Genomic DNA, 24,120 nt, shown 5'->3' on the forward strand with positions numbered 1-24,120 from the left:
AGTTGACTAGCTACTGTATAACCAGAAATTTTGAGGGATGAAATTTTCACAAATTTTCACACGCATGAAAATATAATCATTGTGTCTCCACTAATTTCTTCTGGAGTTTCATGAATAAAAAAAAAGTAAAATTTTCTTTTTACACATTTTTGTAAAAGTTTCGCTGTTCAAAAAATTCCAGCTATATGGTAACTATCAAGAGCTAATAACTCGTGTTAATGCTGTCATACTAAAAATGCTTCAAACACACACATCATCGCCACTCTACCGATGACTTAATGACATGATTGTCAACTAATCAGATAGCTCATTAAGGGTCATCACATCACATTTGATGATGATCATTATGAACATATAACAAGTTCATTGGTCTCCATGGGTTACATGTTATATAGTTAGCCAATAGTCCATATATTAACATAACAACTTATACTACAGCAACAGCTAAAGCAACTTTGTGTTGTGTTGGAGATCCACCTTGTATCAGTATACCACAAGGTGCCAGTGACACAGTTGGATATCCTTTTGATCACTATCACGACAAAACTGTGATACTGTTTTCGTTGGTACTAACATACTAGCTGGTGCACAGTCTGATAATACAATACAATGCTCCAAAAGTCATACGTCAGATAGATGGGACATTCTACAACAGACTAGCTATACTATCACACAATTAACATAGAACAGTGGTTTGGCTCTAGAACATCAAAATTCAATGTATAGCAACAACAGCCTCGTACTACATTCTACAAAGCATGAAAGCACTTCTACACAAGCACAGTAGCATATCATGGTATACATACCATAGAAAGCAAAATCCTTACCATAGCCATACTGGTAACTTTAGTTGATAGATTAAATTATGGCTCAGTTATATGGACTCTCTATGTTTCATTAAATTTCATTACAGTCACCAACACCACAGTTTAAATGTCTCATAACTGTTTATTTATCATTTAATAAGAGACAATTTTAAATTAAATTTGCAAGCACAACGGATAAAGGTATTTGGTTGTCATGCAGTTTTATTTGATGTGTCAGTATGTACTAAATTTGTCAAACCTGAGCAAGTGCCATTATATTGTGCACCATTCTGAAGCATAATCTACAATTTGGCAGCATCTTAATTTATTAGAAGTAAGGATTCATCAAAGTTTCCTTTTGTCAATTTCATTTGTACAGTGCCCCATCTTCTACACACCATTAATGACACTTTTCTCCAAAACACATTCCATTGGGGGATACATTTTTATCCTTTATAGTACGTTGGTTTTTGGTCCAGGCCAGACGTCTGTTATCATATGGTGCAATAATACTGTATGGCAGCTGAAAGCATACCACTCATAAAAAAACATGATCATTTGGCAATAGGATCAAGCCCAAATGTGTCCCAAAATTTGTAGTAACTGGAATGACCAACTGACTTACTGTCAAACTAACGGACAAATGATTCTGGTGTTACTGTATGTTTGGCATACTCAAATCAGAGGATTTACTATCACTGAACTATAACACAAGTTAGGCCTCTCTTGGTCATTACTATTTTCTCCACATAATTTTCCTGGACGACTAGGCAGCCAATGACAGCCAGTCACAACACACACCACATAGCATGTGCATGGCTTAGCAACTTGTGGACCCAACATATACTGTATTATCTCAACTACACACTGACTGGGTAAATAAAATACACACCTGGTATGTTAAATTCAGGGGTGCCAAATACAAATCAATGCCAGAATCACATGTTGCACTAACATCTGAGCAGCCTCAATAATATCAGTGTGCTTCACCTTGTGTTTCACTGTTGTATTAAGTGAAGATTCCAAACTTTAAGTCGATGAATTATACAAGCACTCTAACCTCAACTAATCATTACCACCCTTAGCTAAGAAATAAACAAACAGATGCCAGGCAAGCAGGGGTGTGTTGTTGCAGGGGTGTGTTGTTGCAGGGGTGTGTTGTTGCAGGGGTGTGTTGTTGCGCCACGGAGTGTCATTGACACTGATGGGTAGAACAGGGTTCACAAATACTTGCACTATGTAGATGGATTGAGTTCTAATTTCAACAAATCAGTGAAATTCTTGATCTACATCGTCATAGTATACAATAATTCTAAGTTGCAAAGTATACAAGTTGTGCTACTTCACCATACAGTCTCCTCACACACAAACAAACACACACTGGTTACAGCATCCATGGCCCATGGTACCACATATTTATGGATACTGTGACTAAGTGTGGCTGCTAAATATGATGAAACATCGAAGGGATCAAAGAATATTAAAAAGGGTGAATTCACCTTGTGCTATTCAACACAAAAGGGATTCATCATACTAAGTGCTTTCATTTCACTAGATATTCAAAGGTTATCACAACTGTGTTAGCCATGATATCTAGGATAAACACCAAGTCACCAATATCCAGACCAGTGGGACCCAAGAGTTATTAGGTACAGCTGAACTCTCCGTGACAGTATAGTGTGTCATGTCAGCTCATTGGTAAAGCAGTGATGTCATGTGATGTCATCATGATACTATTGTCACTACTCACCCTTGTCAAACTTCTCCTTGATTGTCATAGTATCCTGAGCATGTCCTGATATCCTGTATATACCCTCTGTAGTCATACCTGTAATAACAAGGTTATCAGTCTGTACTTGTGTAGGTCACACAATGCTATACTATAGCTACACAAACACAAAACACATGCTGTGAATCAGCAGTCAGGTAACACTAGAGTTAGCAGTTCAGTGCATGATAAATCCTCCCGAGGCAGGACTGGTAACCTGCAGGAGGACTGTACCATATCCCATGTATATAAATAGGTAAGGAACAACCCCAACACTGCTAAGTGAGACATGAAAGCTTTCCCCATGTGTTACACCAATAAACTACACACTCACACTCAACAATACACACTACACTAACACACATATTATAACACAACAACACACCTCTACTTTCTACTTCCATTACACACTGCCTCAACACTAAAGGTAGTTTAATACTACACAACTTCACATGAGTAGTGAGGTCAACTCCATAAACTGTTAACAAATAACAACAGGTAAATATGGTACACATTTGTCTAAACAATCCTTACTTCTTTTCACCTTGTGTTTAACAGGTTGACAATTGGGCTCGACCTCCTCCTGGCATTGCTTGTGTATATTATAGCCACAATCGACACACTTGTAGCCTTGTGCTCTCAATCCCCACATAAAGTTCTTACATAAATCACACCAGACCATTCCTATGAAGTTGTGTACCTAATAGAGGAGCAGCCGGCTTATACTTGAGCATCATAATAGCATCATACAACAGGAAATTATGACAAAAGTTGAACAATTCTTCACTTCATTAGCTTTGACAAACAAAATGTTAATAAAATCCTTCACTTCTGACTGGGCACAGCATACCAAATAGTTTTAAAGATGCTTATTAACTTTCATACTGGTTTCTCAACTTTTTCAAACTTCCCTGTTGTATGGTAACATGTTTACCTTGAAATTGTGTGGTTTTTTGTAGTTGAAAAACAACGTGCCTGTATCCAATACAGACTGTTTCACTAAGCTGGGTGTCTATAGAAAAAGAACCCTCCCATTATTGTTTGAACAAGTCTTCCCAACAATAACAATTAAGGACATGAACATACATGTGATTCACTGACTAGCGAGTCCTCAGGAGAGTTTACTGGATCATTGTGGCCGGGTAGGTCATTACGTGGCATTATTGACATTGTAGGATCAGCATTGTAACCGTTAGCAATGGGTAACTGTGAGCGTGAATTATCATCAAAATTGAATTCTTGTTCAACGATTGGAGTAAGGGCACATCGTGTGTCCTTATTGAGATCATTATCAATAAAACCACTGGGTAACTTGGGAAGAGGTTTCTGTTGTTTAACAGAGCCATTTTGTGTTGATCCCAAACTACTGATAATAGAGCTACGCTGTCTCTGAAGATAATTGTCAGCATTATGCTTCTCCATGTACAGTGTGATCAATCCATCAGCAACCACATCTTCAACATTGTCAAATAACTTCTCTCCTATTAAGGGTCATTGTGATATCAATGGCCGATAGGATGGTATAACACACTCACCAACAAAATGATGATTTCCATCATGGTATAAATGATAGTGTCTAACCCGCTGATTAAAACTACAAAGACCACACGAGTATATACATACTACACTGACCAGCACTCAAATACAATAGCTATAGTACCACCATCATCACTACAGAAACACCTCTTACAGTATACACTAGGCCCCACACATTTTATTGTACATTTCTGGATTCAACCCCTGGCCTCTCTATGGCAGATATTTTGGGACTTAAATAGATTTTGTTCAGAAGAGTTTGGTTCTTTCAGAGGTATAACTGCACAGAGCCAGACCTGTTGTAACTAATATAAATGTCCTTATTTATGGAGGTTTTTAATTGAATCCTTAATTTGGAGAGTTTGTTGAGAGGTTTCACTACACTATTATACTTACACAAATGATAAGCTGTAAGTACCAGGTGTCTTCAAGCCTGCTCTGACCAGATAGTTACCATCTTGTGTTCCCAGTATATGACAGGCCTCTTCACGAGTGATACATCCATGATACCTACAGGCATTGTATCACACAGGTGACAACACGAGGGCTATTACCATACACCACACTTACTCTCTGCCATAAATGGGCGGCGGGTGGACATTCTGCCAAGAAAAAAACATTATTATGGCTTCTCAATTAATTTACCATGCGACAACTACTCACTGGATCCCTGCACGGTACACAACGCGGTCTGGGTGCCTGTTGTTGTAACTGGTATACTAGACAAGTCACAAACACCAATACAAATAATGCGGTCAGATGTTTTACTTTGCGCCACGACCACAGTGGTTTAATACACTTACAGTAAGGGTTCCAGCAGTTTATATAATCCTCTTCGTCTTCGCTGACCGTGGAATCAGTCATATCTGATCCGTCAACTACATCTAGTGACGGGATAAGTGATATTCCGTAGTGATAGGTTGTCCTACCTGCATCCAAGTCCGGAGGGTCTAATACATCCTCGATATCTAACAAGGAGAAGACTTCATCTTGAGCGGCACTCGGTGACAACACCACCCCAATATCGTTTACACCATACTCCCGTTGGTTATTGAGTAGTCCTAAACGAGCTGTCATTACTACACTAGCAAACACTAAATAAACTGGCTATAATAATATACGGAAGTTATTATAATCCGTGTACGATGGGTGGGCGGAGATATAATATATGGTAGGGAGGAAGGAGATGATGTGGCATAGCATATGACTTTGTTCTCCTTACAGCATGGTCTCGTGTTTCTTCCATCCTAACATGGGCGGGGTGGAGAACCATATCTATCAGTTATCGCAGTGTCTGCTGGCGCGCGGCCATAAGGTAATTGTAGCCGCATGACTCACCCTCACTGTACCACACAGGTAGTAGTGATAACACACGCTTATGGCAATCGTATTGGGGTACGCTATCTCACCTCCATGTTGAAGGTAGACACACTACAAGTCATGGTACAGCTAGTTGAAGTGATTGCAGGTCTACTACTTGCCAGTTCATGTGTTCTTCAAGCAGTGTACGGTGCCGACCATGTTTACTACCCTACCAATGATAAGGGATATTTGTATCAGGGAACAAGTAGATATATTACATGGTCATGGGGTGAGTGAAACTGTACCAAAGATTATTCCTTAATTAAGTACCTACATACAATTTTAATTGCCCATCAGATAATCTTTGTAATTGGTAAGGATGCTTCATTGAACGTTTGGGGATGAGACTAAGTGAGGGTATTGCAGCTGATATATTGGGACAGTGTCAGATAGTATGTCTTGAATGATATAGACCCATTTATGGTAAACATGGTGTGGTCTGGTGTTGATAGTGCTCAGCAGTTGTGTTGTCAGAGTTCTGCAAGCTAGGTCTTGTTAAAGTATCATAGACAACGAAGGTTTGTAAGAAGCTAGACCTTGTTACAGTAACTAAAGTAGGGCTTGTGAGTGGTCTAGGACACTAACTTATGCATGTTTGTCTGTGTGTTTTATTAGAGTAAGCTAACTCCTATCATTCACGACATTTAAACTAAACTTGGCACCACAAAATGTGCATCTGTATGTTAGAAGATAAAACCTGGTTACGTTATGCATGCCTGTGATGTATATAACATGCACAGTAGAGCATGTACCAGTGCTAGTCTTTAAAGAGGTTTGTTAGTTATCACTTGTTTCCTATCACAGGCCTTCTCTCCATTGTGTCATGAAGCTTTGCTTCATGCTCGTACTATGGGCATCAGAGCAGTCTTCACCGATCATTCCTTATTTGGATTTGCTGATTACAGTAGCATAAATAGTAACAAATTTCTGGAGTTTGTGTTGACTGATGTGGATCATGCGATCTGTGTATCCTACACCAGGTATGTAGATCGTGGTATGGGGACTGTGGTATGTAACTTGTCATAGTAAGGAGAACACAGTACTAAGAGCAAAGCTCCCACCTGATTTAGTATCAGTGATTCCTAATGCTGTAGACACTTCATGTTTCACTCCAGACCCTTCCAAGAGAACACCTGGCAGAGGTATACTGGTACTCGTATCAGGATAATTTTAATTGTAGGATTTAGTTACTATTGTAGTCATCAGTCGGCTGGTATATCGTAAAGGAATGGACTTGTTAGCTGGTGTTATCCCGATTATATGTAAACGGCACTCTCATGTGGACTTCCTGATTGGTCAGTGATGACATTATCAGTGTTGTCGTGACGACCGGTACATACAGGTGGGGACGGCAACTACAGAGTATTGCTGGAGCAGATTAGGGAACAGCATGACTTGATGGATAGGGTGACTTTATTGGGTGGACTGGACCACTCTCAAGTTAGAGATGTGAGTTAGTAGTACTATGAGCATGTGGAACTTCTTTTAAAGGAACCTTTAAACAGACACTGCATATATAACTAATAAAGGACACTGTACATTTATCCTGCTCTGTAAATAATACTAAATTTCTGAGGTCCCTACACACCTCTACCAACAGTGTTGGGACAGTTACTTTTTAAAAGTAACTAGCTGCATAATACATATTACTTGCAACTGAACTATTTAGTTACAGTTACATATTACCCATAAAATAAAGTAACTATAATAATATTACATATTATATTACTTTGTGTCCACAGCCCTAGGCTGTCACGTGTGAAACTACCACCTTATCACATGACATGATTACGTTGTTGCACAATGTGAAAATCTTGGTTATAAGTAAGAAGCTGGTGAATAAGCTTCATTCAGTAGGCTTCATTACTTCGTTGTGGCTAGGAATTACTCAGTGGATCACTAACAAGATTAGTAACTTCGTTACTTATAGTAATAATATTACATAATATTAGATTCGTTACAGTAACTATATTACTTAGGTAACGTGTTACATTTGTAAGTAAAGTAACTTGAGTTATATTACCTGTTTTTATAGCGTATTTCGTTATATTATTTAGATACCACAAAAGTAATAATATTACGTAACGCATTACATAAGTAACGCATTACTCCCAACACTGTCTACCAATACGGTTTTACCTCTGTTTGAGGACAACCTCCTTATAGCAGTAAACATATTTTAAGTCAATTGATCCAAATGTGTATTTAGTTATGAAGCAATATTTCCTCACTCTACCAGTAATATGGGTTGTTGGTATTTTAGTGGGCCTTTGGAGTAGTCATGCTACTTAAGTATAAGTTGAATGCAGAAGAAATTCCCAATTCCCGGCTGTGTTGTGGCAACATCATCTGCGCAGATTTGGGAATTTTTCTGCACTCAGCAATTTCAATGTAAGTTATTACCAAGAGTTAATACAGATATAGTAATTAACTATCACCGAATTATATTTAATTCATCTTTCATTCTGTATATAGTGGAATCCATATAGTGCTACACACTTTATATATATACCAGTTACACTAAATGTGTAATTCAAGAAATGATTTACTATAGTATATATCAGTCATTGTTGTTGAGGAGTTGTTGAATAGATCACTTCACTTCACAAATTTTCTCCTCGTGACTCTTTATGGTAGAACTGCTGCGACTGGCCTCTGAGTAATTGCCTCACAAGAATTATATTAAACAGTGCTTGAAGCAATCCTTTACCAGTTAAAAGAGTGCAAGAATCCTTATATGGGCATGCTGAAACCATCAGACATCTTTATCTCCATAGATACAATATTTCAGTATCACATTATAGACCTCAAATATAGTATAAATACTAGTAGTGTATGTATATCAAGCATACAGTATCCCTTAGCTCATACTGCTCATTAATACTATGTTTAGTAATTTCCTTATATGGTATTGGCTACCAGTAGACAATATTACATCATCTCCTAAAAATACCTGTCAAACCTGTTTGTAGCAAGGTGTGGTCATGGGGACATGTTATATCAACACAGTTGTGGTATATCAGGTGTCACCAATTGTAAATGATAGTCTAGCACTGACATGTGAAGTGGCTGTGATGTGTTTACTGCTCACCCAGTGATAGGGGATTTCCCTATACTAATCATTTTCACATCCCAGAAGAGGTTATAGTTCAGACTAATGCTATGTGTAATTAAACATTTGGCTCTGTCTGTTGTTAGTTTTTTGTATGAGTTTGTGAATAAGTTTGTGGCTTAATAGCTCCCAACTCTTTAATTGTTACCACAAGTTGTTGGCTTATTTGTGTTGTGGCTGAACTCACATAAAATTATGGTATTAGGTACAACTTTTCTTTGAGATGATGAGATGGATAGTAACCCTGCTGTTTCTCAAGACTTTGCATTTCTTGAGACCAGATGTTTGCAGTGGTTCATAGGTACAGTGGGACCTGTATACTTAATATGGACACCTTCCTTGTTTACCTAGACTAGATACTTAATGGACAAACCTTTCATTGTTTTCATAAAAATATTTATCCTTGAAACAACATACAGCAATGTTGCATCCCTTTGTGTATTCACTGAATATTTTGATGAACTTTTAATGTATACAAACTATATAGAGCTTGGCAACACACCATTAAGGTATCATCATTCTCAGTACCATGAGTTGGGATAGATAACATCACACATCCTGTTATGTTCTACCTTGTTGTGTATTGCTATGGAGTTATTATGTGAGAACCAAACATGTGTTGTAATGATTTGTTATCACACCTCTATTCGTGGGATTGAGGTAAAAATTTGAAGAAGGACTTTCTGTCGTTTATAAGAAATTGTATTAAATATACATCGAGTTTAATGTAAATTAAAACAGGACACCTTACAAGGTATCCTGATTTTCCAGCTTAGTTGACATACTATGGGATACTTTGGGATACTTTGAGAAGTGTCCATATTACACAGGTGTTCTCGTTTTAAAGTGTCCTGATTGAGATACTCTAATAGTGCAGTCACCCTAATAGAGTATTCAGTATACAATAATAGTTACAAAACAGGTGTTGCAAAAACAATCACAAATTATTAAAAGCTCATAAATGAAAATACAGGTAAAAAGTAAGCCCCAAAGCTGGCTTGGTAAGCTCTGGCTTTGGAGCTCAATGTAATGGTGCAGCCATCAAAAAAGCTAGGGTGAAAAGATTGTGAAATAGGAATTTAAGAAATATAATTTTATTTATTTATTAAGGCTTTACAGCACAATTGCTGAAGGTCTGTAGGGCACCTGGTCCTACAGCCTGGTTACATAAAGTGTGTTTGAAAAGGTGGAGAAAGGAGAAAAAATCCATGACTGGACCTGGACAGCCTTGAACCTGCAGCCATCTGTTTTGATAATGACATTGTCATGTAATACTAGAATTTATAGACAATGACATCATTACAACCATTTCTTGGCAGCTATTTTTGACCTAGATTAGTTGTCTCATGAGTGAATCATTAAGAATAAACAGAAATCAGCTTGAAAGGAATGCAGTAATGCAAGCAAGAGATCATGTTTGCAGTCAGCCAAGTGTTTTGAGAGAAGATATTTGTACTAGATAAAACACTCATGCTCAGAGTTTATGGATTTTTAAACTTTTCATGAGCATTGTAAGACATGGTGCTTATGGGCTTCTGGTTGGGCCTATGAAACACACTAATAAGTTGACATATGACCAGGTTGTTAGTCTATTGTGTATACCACAGGTGCTGGTTCAAGGTGATATATTCCTCAACACTTCACTGACTGAGGCATTCTGTATCGCCATTGTGGAAGCTGTCAGTTGTGGGTAAGTAGATATGAGGTTGGTCATAGTCTTATAGTTCAGCTTATTCAACCCCAATACCTAAGTATCATTACCAAGTATTCTGATATGTGGCTTGTTAGATCCATGTCATTTGTGCTCACAAACCTTTTTTCAGCCATCCCAACACAGTACGTAGCTAGACCAATTAGAAAATCAGACAATAAGTATCACCACGTTTGGCTATGCAATAACACACAACTATGTTATCATAGTGACCAACCTTCTCTGGGAGTGTGTCCTATGGATCACATGTACGATAAGCCACATCCTCGTCAGTTTACAGGTTATTAGCACAAAGGTGGGTGGAGTTCCTGAAGTGTTACCTAATGACATGATATGCATGGCTGAGCCCAATGTCTCATGTGAGCAGTAGCTGGTCACCATGTTAACAGTTGTGTCATTGGTAACACACACAGCATTAGCAGAAGCTCTACATGAAGCCATTGAAGTACAGAGAAGTGGGCAGCAATTAGATGCATGGGAGTCTCACCAACGAGTAACTGACATGTACAATTGGTATGACATTGCTGAGAGGACAGAAAAGGTGTTGTTATGACAATGGTGTTACTGTACTGGTTACTATAGTAACAGGTGTATGATAGAGTTATCATGTCAGCAAACAGGACTTATGTAGATCAGATTTACAAGTAAGCTACAGTTGTGAAATAGGTTTGGTGGGTGGACCGAACCTGTTAATGTGAACAATTGAGGACTACACAATTGGGACACTTGGTTAAGTTCCCTTAGATTATTATCCTGAAAAATCAGGACACCTTGATAACCAGTATTGGTTTGTTCTAAATGTGTCCATATTATACACAGTGGCAGATCTAGGATTTATAAAAGGTTTCTGAAAATTAACATAAAATGTATACAGATAAGGAATGAAGACTACAGCATCTGAGAAATTTTTGATGTTTTAGAAGCTCTGAGATTGGATTTTAGGCTGCTTTCAAACAATTACGTACAGTAAATCTAATACTTTAAACTGTCCTAGCTAGCTAGCTATCTAGCTACAACGTGGTTATACTGTTGTTTTGATTGCTCTATTGGAGTAGTTACTTGACTGCTCTATTAGAGTATCTTGATCATTTTTAATACAGTGGAATGTGAAAAGTAAAGTGTTTCTGAGGCTTTAAAAGCTATAACAGTTGTTAGTTTAATGTAATTGCATGCATTTTACTATGAAGAATTGTCAGTGCATCAATTAAGAATAGTTATAGACTTCCGCTGAGCTAAATATTTCAAAAGGGGTTTCTGTCGAAACTACAGAAACTCACCAGATCCACCACTGATATAGGTTCCATAAAGCAACAACCCAACACATACTGTTTAACCTAAATATTTCATTTCAACTGATTCAGAGATTCTGGGGCTAACTTACCTGTGACCAGCTTATTATGACATGTGGATTCATTTGCAAATTGTGCAAAATTACAGGCTCCACCTTGAAAACAAATTAAATTGTAGCCTCTATACATGCATGGTACGTAGCAGAGGGTTCATTATGCTGTCTGTCTGCTACCCACATACAGACACTACTCCAGGGGACCAGTGGCTGGTATAGTGTATGTGGCACTATTGACACTATTGCAACTTGTGTACACGTTGGTGGCTTGGATCAGACCAGCTAAGGTGTGTACAACAAGAAAGCGTTTGTATTGTGTGTTTAATGTGCTTAGTGTCAAGCATTGTATGTACTGTACAAGATAAATGACTAAAAATCCTCACTGTCATCAATGAAATGTTGACATATGCTTCACTTAATACCAGACTGCATATACAAAATAGTACAAATACTTTTAAAGATGCAACTAATTCATCAACTTCTTTTCTGTCTAAGTCTCCTGTTGTTTGTATTGTATGTGTAGTATGTTTTGGTACATAAACCATTGGGTGCATTCTTGTGGTGAAACATTTTAGTGGGTTTAGTCAAAGCTATAACAACAAGACTATTGCCCCCCAAACACTTCTCACTATACTGACAGTATTGTAATGTGTTTAGTGTATTTCTCTGATTTGTTTTCATAACAACTAACTGTAGTTTTACACACAAGTAATGTTAACTTCATACTCTACCCAAGTGTTTAGTAGGCACACTCTTCTATTAATATGAAATTATGACTAATGTGGTACATTTGTACTGTCAATACAATGATAGCTTACAATACACTTTAGCAGCATAAAAATGTCCGAGAGAGGGACAGGAGGTTTGCCTCCATTTTTTCTTGTTCTCTTTGAAGACTTTTTAGGACAAAACAGACTAAGAACTTACACTTTATTACCCAATGGCTTCAACTGTGTATAATGTGCAGCTATAAGTTATTATTGTCCTATTGGTTTTCTGTACTCTCTTCAATAGGAATTTGATATTAAGTTATCATTGAGATACTCTATTAGAACAGTTATAGAACATCCAACTGATGTGTATTTTGTCACATGAGCTAGCTTATCATTTACTTACAGTTTTTGCACAGTAATTCAAATAGAACTTTGTGACAAAAAATTATTTTATGATCTATGTATTAATCATGTATTGTCACCATAATTAAATCCATGCATTCTTAGGGTGTTGATGTGGTACCAGATGTGATTGATGATAAAAATGATGATGTAATCCAGAGATGACATCATTGTTCTGGCAACTTAATTCCCATCGATTGGAGAATGTTGGAAGTGGGGCCAGCCCCACCATCCTGTGATGCATATGACTCTAACAAGTTTTTAACTAAATTAAAATCAATGTCAACTGGTCTGAGCTCCCCCTCTTCTTGTTGCTGCTGGAGCCCCTCCCCTTCTTGTTGTTCCTGTAGCCCCTCTTCTTGCGCATGATCAAAACTCTGAGCCATTGTGGTGCCAACTAGCTCCTTGTCCATCTGTTGCATCACATGATGTAGCAGCCCCTCCCCTTCTTGTTCTCCTACAGACACAGTTACATGATCAGCAGCCACACCCACCAACACACCTTCATCACTGGAGTTGCTGCTGCAAGTGATGTCATCATCACTGAGGAGCTCCTCCTCGTCCTCCTGTAACATGTCACGTAACTGGCTCATGAACTGGTCTGGGTTGAGTGTGACTCCTGCTGTGTCACTAGAATGATAACAGGCTGATCTGGTTATACACTACTAACATTTACACACAGTGGAAGGGATAGTGACCAACTCAGTGATGATGCTACATCACAGTGACCTCAAGTTCAACTTGCTATTGTAGTTAGTGCAAAAGTTTAATAATGGGAGAAATTTTTTGATTGACAATTTGCATTGCAATTCATCAAAACTTTCTCTCTCAACATTTTACATTTAACATATTCTATTGAAACATTTTGTCAAAATTTTACTGGTCAAATTTTTGTGCTATACAGTACACTTTAGCGCTCACAATTTATTGTTCCTTCTGAAATTGGCCAAAATCATTAATAATACAATGCTGTACAACATACAACTTAGCCAAGGCACCTCTGTACATAGTTAATTACTTTGAGAAATGTGTGACCATTCCAATAATTGCATTTACAGACAACCTACAGCTCCCAGCAAGACAGGCTGTTCCCAATAAATACTCTAAAAATATCATGATGCTTGGAAGTAACCACTAACTATAGCTATCTAGCAGAAACATGAGCTGGCAAAGCTGTTGATAAGAATTTTGATATTCTTGATACTCCCCTGGTCCATTGTGTGGCTTACATATGGAATATCACATGTCAGTTATTGGCAAGCATGAAGGCACCCCTTGTATAATCTCACATGAAGTTTAATTTCATCACTTTATAGACACAAATCTGTGGAAACCACAACAATCAAGTTGATACTTCACTTATGAACTTTGTTGTCTTTGAAAAATATACAACACCAAACTGCTTGGCCAGATCATAGGCAGTGGAAAAAGCTCCACTCCTCTTTATTGCAAGGATTCACATACTCTGATAAATAGTCAGCACTCTAATAGAACAGTCATTTCTTTTATTGCAAAGTTTAGTCCTCCACATACTCTGGCCTGTTCCACCAGCCCTGTGCCACAATGTACACAGAAAGTGTCATAACAAACTTTCTCCTATTCCTGTTTACAGCATCCATGAGAACCCAGATCATGTGATGAGTGCAGGAGTAAGTAATCCTGGTACAATACTCCATGTATGAATACTCTATTAGAGTATTTCACTGCTCATTTACTTTTCTACTAAAGAGTATCAGTCTTGATATACAATACATTTGAGTGTTCCAATACAGTGCATACGTTCATTTGTGTTTGTACAGGTTACAGCATTATAGTCAACAGTAATTCCAGTCTTTCAAGGCATGGAAATTTTTGGTGAACATTTAAGAAACACGTTTGTATATAACACTGCTTCAATGGAAGAGGAGTATATCCGAGAAGCTAGACTAAAGCCTACAAAGGATTGAACAACAGTCTAACAAATCATGGCTTTAGTGTATGCAATCATACATAGACACACACACAGCCAATTAAGTTTCATGGTTATTTTTTACGTAAAAATCTTGCACGTGAAATTTTGTCCCAACAACACAGGCTAAAGTAACTGTAACTAGTAGCATTAGCCCAGCCAACTAGAGTTAATAGGTATTAGCAGCAATAGTACTTGTCAATTTATAATAAAATTCTTTGTACCTATAATTAGTTGTAATTCACATTCATTCACGGCCACAACAGATATCCAGTGTGGTTTGTGCAGATATACTAACCCCAGGTACCCGGAGTTCACTGGAACCTGTGTAACACCTTGGTACCAACTTTATGCTTTGGGATCATAACTAAGTGTTTGGATTACGTAGGTGTTCTCAAGTGTCCACATTAACAGGTTGGTTGATACAGTCAATAAAATTGGTTTATACTCATAAAGCATTTCAAAGTAGTACTACAGGCTAATCTTGTTTTGAAGCTCGGGTTGATCTTCTCGATGGTGCACCACTATTAGGGTTATCACTTGTTCCCTTCAACACTTGAAACTTCTCAGCTACCATATCAACTGTCAATTCTTGCTCCTTTATGTTACGATGGATTGTTCCCGTAGTAACATTCACAATGTTTCCTAGCAAGTGTCTTGTCACTTCCTCCACCTCTTGTCTTGTCAATGGCTGATCATGTGATTCCACTGACTGATCATGTGACCCTGGCAGATCACAAGATTGCTGGGCATGCAGCTGCTTTCTCTTTTCTTGGTAGTTTTGTTCAATTTGTTGTATTTGCTGCCGTTTATTCCACTGGTCCTCTTGTATACCTTATTACAAATATCTGTACATGTAGGCGGGATAATGTAATGCACATTTCCGCACCTTCTTTTAGTGGTGGTACACTCTCATGGGTGGGTGTGTGACATAATACCATGGCAGTAGATGTAGATACACCCCTCTCCTCAGTTAGCACAACATGGTACAAGTAGAAGTGTTGCATTACTGTCCTGATCACATGATCCTGCACCAGCTGGTATGCGTGAGGAGCCACGAATTGATGCTGTCTAGCAACCAACAATGGAAGGAAATGTGTTAGCGCCTCTTGGGTGGTTCCATGTTGTACTAACAAAGACAAGAGGCATCATCAACAAAGTTGCAGCAGCACCTACTCTGCACACCCCCTTGCATTTGAGTAAGGGACCCAACTTAATGCAATGGGTGAGGTCTGGACACAGAACACTTGCACTGGACTCTGTCCTAAGTTTTGGACTTGAACTAGTTATGGTTCCTATTCGCACCATTCAGCATATGGAACTGCCACTGCAAATTGAAAACCACATAAAACTCTTAATTAAGCATTCACTGCAAATCTAGCAACTTAATCAAGCAGTTATGTGTATATGCAGATCAGAACTCACACGATATCTGTTAATATGACTAGAAATGCTACATGGAATGGTTTATCAATAAGGCATCTGTTTATTCTAAGCTACAATACACCTTGTTTTCATCAATGGCTTGAATGTTTAGTGTGACATAAAATGAATACCCCTCTATAGGTAAATTTAAGTGTTGATTCATATGACATTCCAATAGAGTAGTTGGATATTCTATTAGAATATTGCAATGGTAACAGTTCAAGCAACCTTATAACACAATCGAGTTTACGTCAACTCTGCACATATATATATATATATATATATATAGCTGCTTGCGTGACTCAAGGAAGTCTGATTTGCAGGGAGTGCTTACTTAACCTTTTACGTGGGATTTCAGTCCAGTGCAGGTTTTACACTGTGGCTTCCCTACTTACTAACCGCAACTGTCTAGAGCATCCACCATCACGTGATAGCACACTACAGCATCTGAATACTTCACTCCAGCGGCTAGTAAGTCAGTTAGCAACTCGCTGATCATTTCCACCAGAATACCCTCTGCCACGTATTCGTCCTTGTTGCCTAGCTGAAATTCGCGCTGCAGATAGCTAGTTATGTTACGTGACGTGACCACGTTTAGTAACTGTCGTTGTGTCAGCGACTTGAGTAGCGTCACTATCCGCCCCATGATATTAGAATATTGTTACCTTGGAAACTCGACTCCTTCGAAGCTGGACACGTGATCGACAAATGACGTCATTCCATCCACAACAGAATCCAGCCCCGCCCCCTACAAAATGTTTTAACGTCACTAATCCAGACACTGCTAAGAATGTTTACCTTTGTAACTCCTTGTGCCTCATAGATCATGTGATCCAATTGAGCAGGTGTGATTTCAAGCCAATCATCACCTAATGAAATACAGTAAAATCATAAGATGTCAAAAAGGATGATCACACTAGACTATTAGCACGTGTGATCGTATAACCAAACATGGTGCTATACTGATATTGGACACACTTATTGTGACATTCACAAGAATTATGCACTTGCTTCTCAGCTATGTTTTTGTGTACTTGTGTTAGGGTGACTAAAAAGTTTGTGAGGATTCTTGTGCTTGATATTGGATGCTGGGATGTTTGATAATGTGTGACCAACCTCTTCTGGCCTTGACAGATGACTTATAAATAAAACCACTGCATGTGCTGTGTGTGACCCACTACAGGGGCTTAGGGAGGCTTACTATCAGGAGGTGGCAGGTTTTGTTGTTCCAATTGGTGCTTGTCCACTGGTAAATCATTTATGATGTGCTGAACACACTCAGCATGGATCAGTCTTGGACCTCTAAGGGAAGAGTGGCATCATAAACAGGTGGAAATACAATATTACTAAAAATCTTTCATTGGCACACTTGCACAAACACACACGCACACACAGTTTCAGGATAACAACCACACAAGACTAGTGTAAAGGCAATATCATGCAACAGTATGTGTGTATGGTGTAGCAAATGGCTTTGATAGCAGTGTAAGGAAACTATTTGTGGTATTAGTGGACCTTTAAACCGTATAACTTTCTTTTAGTAGAGCAGCTTAGTGCGTAAGTTGCATCATTTGTGAGAAAAGCATGAAACTTTCCATATTAATTGCCATCAGTCGGTCTAATAATCTGTGTATCACTCTATTACAACATGTATTATCAGTCTAATAGCATTATACATATGGAAAATCCATTTGATATTAATTATAACATTGGATCGGCTATTGGTATTGTCATCCATTATGTAAATTCAAATATTGATGGCATAATCAACAACATCTCTTACTAGTGCATCCCAATATACAGATTTCCAATGTTGTACTGATTGTGTGCACCAGAGAAGTCTAATATTCAAACTTACGTCATTCTTTTTTGTAGGTGATGTTGGCTTTATTAGAATTCTGACTGTTCTATTAGAGTATATTGACCCTTTTAACCAAATGTGTTAATGAGTACACATTTTCTCATTCCCAAAACTTTGTAATTGTTTCACAATGCCAACTGATTCCCATGGCATTAATACCGTAACTCTACTGTGTCCAGTACATAACTTCGTATAGCCAGTTTTATAAGCAGAAAACACTACACATTCATGGACTGAGAATTTTGTAGATCTTGAAAACCACAAAAATTAGTGCATACAAACATTTAGATAATGATACACAAATATAGTAGCTGACCGTCAGGTATCCAAACCCCCACGCAATGATGAAAGTGCTCAGTAACCCACTACAGTACCATTTATATACGCTCTAATAGAACATACACCGACACTCAAATTGAACATTTAATTTCTTTCAGACAAACAGGGGTATACAAGAGCACTTCAATGTCACTAACACACCTGTTATCCTCAACCATTGATTCCTTGTAGAAGTATTTTGCCTTCTCCTTCAATTCATTATACAGCTTGGATCCCTCCAGTTGGCCCTACATAATAAAACATCAGATGATTGTTGCACAGACACATTCATCTACACACTACAGAGTCCTAGCATACATTACTCACTGGTCAAAGACGGGTTGATATATTTATAAAATATTGGACCTGCAAAAGGGCTACCGTGTAGGCTTAACTTCAATGCTAAACTTAACAAACTGATTAACACCCAGAGTGGTCACATGCTTTTCTACTTTCTTGTTAACCATTTCTAAAGACTTGAATTAGTAAACACCTAGACCTACCACTTGTGAGAACCCATGTGATGCTCACCTGGAAGTATCCCTTCTGTTGCAAGCTGGATATGAATTGAAGCCATAGAGGGTCACTATCAGACACATTTTCTGCTGCCACAGGGCGACGTAATGATGACATCAACATCTCAAAACCACATGTCTGTATCACGTGATACAAATCAGACACACCCACTGATTATCACTTACTAGTTTGATGCCAAGATCATAAGCCGTACCACTACCATAGTGGTGGAAACCAGCATTTCTGGGTGCTTGAAATTGTTCTCTTAGTAACTGTGCGTAAAGTCGGCGAGTAAAGATGACCTGTATAAACGTAAAAACACATTATAAGTGTTGTATAATGGCATAACAACCTTGCTTTGCAATTCAATGTGTACATGCAACACACACACACACGCAACAAAAACAACAACAGCAAGCAAAACAAAGCCTTGCCTGCCATGAGTACCTGAATGATGCACAGCACCCCAGTGTTGGTGTGCTGGGTGGCAATAGCAGTGTTTCATACAATTGCCAGAGAAATCTTCCTGGGGTAGGACTAGTAACCCACAACCCACAAGAGAACACTGTGTTATGACTTATGTGTAGAAGTTGCAGAACTCAAAGTTCTGAAACAACCCCAACACTGTTAAGCCAGATGTGGGCAGTTGGGTATTTTCCCCAGTTGACCAGGTAGACTGGAGCAATGTTAGTAGCATTCTTTCTCAAAGAACAACAACAGCAACTGGACATCACTGAGCATCAAACCTGGAACCTTGCAATTACTCTACACTTAGCTATGTCTCTGTCTGTCTCTCTCACACGCACACACAACTATGTGGTTTAATTACAGTACCACATATACACCTGACCTACACATAGAAATAATCACACTTCCTGGGGAAACACTTTCATACCTCAAATAAGACATTACATCGCATCCTGCTACAACATAATAAGGTGTCACATGATCATTGTGTAACAGTCATGAGACAATCAAACAATCAGACAATGTTTTGTAATGTTAGCACACTGTATTTTGTCAGGTTGCTTGCAACAACATGATCAAACAGTGATCCTTGACACAAAACTAGCAAGGCTTGTATTCAGCAGCTTGTCACCAAAACTTGATGCTGAAAATGAACTATAAGATTATCCTATAATAATTAAATCCTCACATGAATACAACACGATTGCATTTGTTTTTGCAAGCAACCTGAAAAATATGGCATACCAATGGGTTGTTAATCAGTAACCTGATAACTTAACACTTGCTTTGCACCCAGGAAATAAAGTTTGTGAGGGTTGTGAATATGACATGAATGTTTGTGTGTGTGTGTGTGTGTGTGTGTGTGTGTGTGTGTGTGTGTGTGTGTGTGTGTGTGTGTGTGTGTGTGTGTGTGTGTGTGTGTGTGTGTGTGTGTGTGTGTGTGTGTGTGTGTGTGTGTGTGTGTGTGTGTGTGTGTGTGTGTGTGTGTGTGTGTGTGTGTGTGTACAACCATTGTCAATTATGAGATTGTGAGATTTTGTGACCAACCTCTTCTACACCCACCACAGCCAGCCTTGCTTGTATGATATGCGGGTTTAACACCATCCTCTGAATAACCTAACACTATTAGTAGTTTGATTAGGGAGGCATGATTCATTGCTAATTTGTGATGCCCTAAAACTGGTCTACAATAACCAAACTAGAGTGACAGCAAAAACTTCCTCATACCAGTGTAGCTAAAGTGTGTGCTGCTATTCCAGCTTTGTGTGTAATACTGGCTTCTTGGGCCACACACTACCTTGGTCTACTTGAGAGCTTCCTAAACAAGCCCTTACAACTATTGTGAGTCTACAGTACACATACTGTTACTGTAGGGTATTGGCACCTGCAACATGGCCTTAATCATGTTACTTATTATGGACTCTTGCTAATACACAGTGACCCTAGTAGTATATTCAAATTGAGCTAAGGCCATGACAACTTAATTCATGGGCTGACCAATCCACCTTATCTGCAGATTGAAAAATTAAAATAAATTTCATGGGTACACAAAACAAGCAGATATGTTGCTATAAACTCTATCACAAGCCTTGTATTCTTTCCAATGCATTTAACTACTGCTTACCTACAAATACATACCTTATCTAAATACACTTTGGGTATAAATAAGCTATGCTGCTTCATCAAGACCAGCTTGCATTATTATTTCAGCACTCCCAACTTGCGTCCTGATTTTTTAATTTAATGTTTTTATGTGTGACCTACTAACCCTAAAGAATCAAGTTGGAGTGACCTGCCCTGATTTGTGTTATTGCATTCGTGAATTACATATTAAATTTTTTGAGGCATCAATTCAATGTGAAACACATCATAGCTCCTGGGACTAAAAATTTGTAAAATTTGATAACGGTGGACATGATGCAATAGCATTGGGGGGCAAGGGATGAACACAATGGGAACATTGTTGTCTCCAAGAAAACATAGGACAAGTTCTTCAAAATCTTATGGTGAATGTATGTTGGTTGGCAAACACAATGTAGGAAATTGAAATGATTAGCATCACACACTGCAGAAAACTATGAAATCTGAAACAAAACTTGCGTACTCAACAACTTGTTAACTATGTGAGCTTGTGCTAAGTACTGCACTTTATACAGCTATAATAAGATGATAAGGAAACTAAGCTGTAGCTAACATTTTGGATACAATAACAATGAAGACATCTCACACAGCCACAAAAGCAAACATATATTCACAGACAAACACATACACACAATTAGACATACACAAACATATAGACAGACATAAACATTCACACAAACAGATTATACAGAGACACATACATAAGCATACATGTGCACACACAGACACACATATAGAGACACATAGAGAGACAGACACACAGAGACATATTATGACATACTCCAGACATAATACATTTGTCCACTGGGAACGTAGTCATCTTCCTACAAGCCTGTATGGTAACCCATGACAACCATTACATCCTAATAATAACACACCTTCATATCAATCACATCACGATCACACATTGCATGTACAGCTGCAGCCACTAACTGTCTATTATGATGTATCACATGTGCCACTCTCATGGGTACATAACAGTGTGTGAAGTGTGGGGAGTGTATCTGTTGCCTGTAGGGAATATCGTCATAGCAACATGTAAACAACACACACCCTAACTTTATTTTCTGGTTTATGGCTTCCTGGATAAGTGATGACGCCTCTGTATGTGTATCTGATCTGACCAATGAAAGAGCTTGCTGTAGTGTGGGTGTGGCTACTGGGTAGTGCAGGATCTCTGCAGGATTGGCTGGCTTAGGGATGATGTGAACACACCCGCCATGGATGAATACCTACACAGTGTGACGTACTCTAAATATTGAATTGAAGCGGTCTCAAATAGAAGCCCTCTAGTTGAAAATCTCCAAATGTGTCATTTGTGCACAAAGTGACCTGCCTAATGTAGCCACCTACTTAATGAGCTGGAAAAGAAGTTTATTTTCAAGGCTTTACAGCACAAGTGCTAAAGGTCCGTAGGACACCTGGTCCTACAGCCTGTTTAAAGTTGTTACATAAAGTGGAGAAAAGAGAAAAAACCCATGACTGGACCTGGGCAGCCTCAAACCTGCAGCCATCCGATTAACGCTCAAACACTTACAGGCGGTCAGATTATTAAGCAGGCTATTGGGGTTGGGTTGGATATACGTACAAAGGCTTGGGATAACCTTATCTCCGGGATGCGCTTCTATTTGAGGGGATACTAACTCGGTTTGTGCTAGTTTCTGGCTTCAGCCACAATGGAAGATAATGAGCTGCTTCGATCAACAGAAATTCTCCATCCCCATCTGAAATGCTAAACACACAACACATTACCACCACCCCACACCACCCCACACCACCCCACACCACCTTACAACATGAACTCTACAGTATGTGTTATGTGTGCACTGCATGCACTGCATGATTCTGATCAATATGTGGTCAGTACTATTCGAAAATGACCAGTACTCTCAATTTTTCCCAGAATAAACTGTTATGATAAAATAATATCTAATGAGCTTTTGAGTACCTGACATATTTTCATGCTAGTGTATGCTATGTTACCGTTACCATTAGTGTGCGTGCGTGTGTGTGCGTGCGTGTGCGTGCGCGTGTGATATTGAATGTATGTAAGTACATATATCACTTGATAATGCAGAATAGTGCAGATATTTATAAATGGCTATATAGGAACTGTTAAGAGACAAAGCAATTCACTTTGTACTAAATCTACAAAAGCTTTTATCCTCTAAAAGGTGTAATTTCCTAAATGCTTTGAAACCTTTGTGTCCTCAAAAGTAATTAAACTAGTTCCCTCAAATATTTCTAGCTGCACAAATCCTGGGCTCACCTCACTACAAGATCAGCAAAGGTCTCGGTCAATCGACACATCAGAGACACAAGGTACCATTCGTCCTCTATTCCATCCCTGAACGTGACGCACACCATCACACAACCACTACCTACAGTATTACACACTGACTTTATAACAACCGCCATCATTTAACAGAGAGCCTATTAGATCTAGCTACTACACTCAATATGCTGTATGGTGACATGAATTTATACTATACAAATAGGTACATGTGCTTATCTTGCATCTAAAATGCAGATAACGAGAGCCAGTAAAATCCATAGACCTCACCACTTCAATGGTTATATGATCACATGGGCATTCGTTGTCTGCCAGATGCAACTGTTAGCTCATGTGGCTGTGGGCAGCAGAAACATTTGCCACCCCCACCCAAACTGTTTGGTGAGGCTATAAAAACTTAGGCTGGACTTTGTCAGGAATTTGATGTAATCTGTTGCTATGTGCTAGCTCCTAAACGCACACGTGATCTGAAAATTTTTTTATAGTCTACAACTACAGGGAGAAATTGTAGTGTGATATTAAGTTGTTTTAACACTCACGTGATACGGATATCCGTAAATCTTCGTGATACCATATATAGTCGCACGTGAGCTCCTTCAAAAACTGCGAGTATTCCATAGCCCTGACGCACAATTCTTGTTCAGTCTCGTGTTCTTGATCTATTAGCGGGTACAGTCTACACTCCACGGTGTCCTCTGATGGAGAGAGACCCTCTGGCGGAAAACTATCACTGCTTGCCATCTGGACACTTCGATTGTGGGTTTATGGTAGGTGTGGTGTGGGTGTGCAAGATCAAAACACGCGGAGACAATACATCTTTTTAAACTGTTGTTAATGTATTTGTACTAGTTACTTGAGATGAGAAATGTTATAATAAAACATAAGAACTGTTGAA

General features: G+C 38.6%; 4 protein-coding genes across 5 annotated transcripts in view; 1 reads left to right on the forward strand and 3 right to left on the reverse strand.

Annotated features, from left to right (window-relative positions):
* The window catches only part of LOC136250120 (beta-chimaerin-like), a 12,169-nt gene extending 6,929 nt beyond the window's left edge, over positions 1-5,240 (reverse strand). The window contains exons 1-11 of one of the 2 annotated variants that reach the window (XM_066042290.1): positions 5,040-5,234; positions 4,914-4,994; positions 4,774-4,829; positions 4,681-4,712; positions 4,507-4,620; positions 4,110-4,168; positions 3,661-4,055; positions 3,509-3,586; positions 3,109-3,274; positions 2,960-3,052; positions 2,557-2,634 (exon numbers count right to left, since the gene is read on the reverse strand). In XM_066042290.1, the coding sequence (XP_065898362.1) occupies positions 2,557-2,634; positions 2,960-3,052; positions 3,109-3,274; positions 3,509-3,586; positions 3,661-4,055; positions 4,110-4,168; positions 4,507-4,620; positions 4,681-4,712; positions 4,774-4,829; positions 4,914-4,994; positions 5,040-5,187 (1,300 nt within the window). In that variant the 5' untranslated portion in view covers positions 5,188-5,234. Of the gene's footprint in view, positions 1-2,556; positions 2,635-2,959; positions 3,053-3,108; positions 3,275-3,508; positions 3,587-3,660; positions 4,056-4,109; positions 4,169-4,506; positions 4,621-4,680; positions 4,713-4,773; positions 4,830-4,913; positions 4,995-5,039 lie in introns of both variants that reach the window. The other variant, XM_066042291.1, reaches the window with a different exon arrangement.
* Positions 4,888-13,041, forward strand: LOC136250122 (phosphatidylinositol N-acetylglucosaminyltransferase subunit A-like). The gene is made up of 14 exons (XM_066042292.1): positions 4,888-5,281; positions 5,335-5,425; positions 5,467-5,532; positions 5,579-5,701; positions 6,277-6,452; positions 6,499-6,614; positions 6,660-6,767; positions 6,815-6,921; positions 10,192-10,274; positions 10,569-10,654; positions 10,709-10,836; positions 10,884-10,939; positions 11,828-11,927; positions 12,861-13,041. Exons 1-14 carry the CDS (start codon positions 5,256-5,258, stop codon positions 12,918-12,920), a joined length of 1,326 nt encoding a protein of 441 aa, XP_065898364.1. The 5' UTR covers positions 4,888-5,255; the 3' UTR covers positions 12,921-13,041.
* Positions 12,869-24,002, reverse strand: LOC136250118 (protein ecdysoneless homolog). Its single transcript, XM_066042288.1, has 14 exons — positions 23,765-24,002; positions 23,202-23,313; positions 22,577-22,664; positions 21,992-22,164; positions 21,811-21,943; positions 21,714-21,764; positions 19,009-19,125; positions 18,839-18,961; positions 18,470-18,555; positions 17,330-17,430; positions 16,927-16,997; positions 16,794-16,876; positions 13,258-13,385; positions 12,869-13,212 (listed from the first exon to the last, which is right to left on the reverse strand). Exons 1-14 carry the CDS (start codon positions 23,964-23,966, stop codon positions 12,923-12,925), a joined length of 1,758 nt encoding a protein of 585 aa, XP_065898360.1. The 5' UTR covers positions 23,967-24,002; the 3' UTR covers positions 12,869-12,922.
* LOC136250128 (uncharacterized) lies at positions 15,119-16,787 on the reverse strand. The gene is made up of 3 exons (XM_066042299.1): positions 16,528-16,787; positions 15,593-15,832; positions 15,119-15,537 (listed from the first exon to the last, which is right to left on the reverse strand). The coding sequence occupies exons 1-3, from the start codon at positions 16,772-16,774 to the stop codon at positions 15,182-15,184; spliced, it is 843 nt and encodes a 280-aa protein (XP_065898371.1). The 5' UTR covers positions 16,775-16,787; the 3' UTR covers positions 15,119-15,181.
* Positions 24,003-24,120: the final 118 nt, after the last annotated feature.

This window comes from Dysidea avara, chromosome 3 (assembly GCF_963678975.1).
Source record: "Dysidea avara chromosome 3, odDysAvar1.4, whole genome shotgun sequence".
NCBI lineage: Eukaryota > Metazoa > Porifera > Demospongiae > Dictyoceratida > Dysideidae > Dysidea > Dysidea avara.

Bases quoted from the DNA above. Each gene is read 5' to 3' on its own strand.
- LOC136250122 (XM_066042292.1), top strand. From the start codon at position 5,256: ATGGGTGGGCGGAGATATAATATATG. The intron at 5,426-5,466 runs GTAATTGTAGCC...TGTACCACACAG, and splicing joins TGCTGGCGCGCGGCCATAAG to GTAGTAGTGATAACACACGC. The intron at 6,768-6,814 runs GTCAGTGATGAC...CGGTACATACAG, and splicing joins TCATGTGGACTTCCTGATTG to GTGGGGACGGCAACTACAGA.
- LOC136250128 (XM_066042299.1), bottom strand. From the start codon at position 16,774: ATGGGGCGGATAGTGACGCTACTCAAGTCGCTGACACAACGACAGTTA. The intron at 15,833-16,527 runs GTTAGTAAGTAG...TGTCTTTGTTAG, and splicing joins GGATGCTCTAGACAGTTGCG to TACAACATGGAACCACCCAA. The intron at 15,538-15,592 runs GTGCGGAAATGT...ATTTGTAATAAG, and splicing joins TGTACCACCACTAAAAGAAG to GTATACAAGAGGACCAGTGG.
- LOC136250118 (XM_066042288.1), bottom strand. From the start codon at position 23,966: ATGGCAAGCAGTGATAGTTTTCCGCCAGAGGGTCTCTCTCCATCAGAG. The intron at 23,314-23,764 runs GTGAGTGTTAAA...GTAATACTGTAG, and splicing joins TTTACGGATATCCGTATCAC to GTAGTGGTTGTGTGATGGTG. The intron at 21,944-21,991 runs GTTAGGGTGTGT...TATTCCCTACAG, and splicing joins GCCATAAACCAGAAAATAAA to GCAACAGATACACTCCCCAC.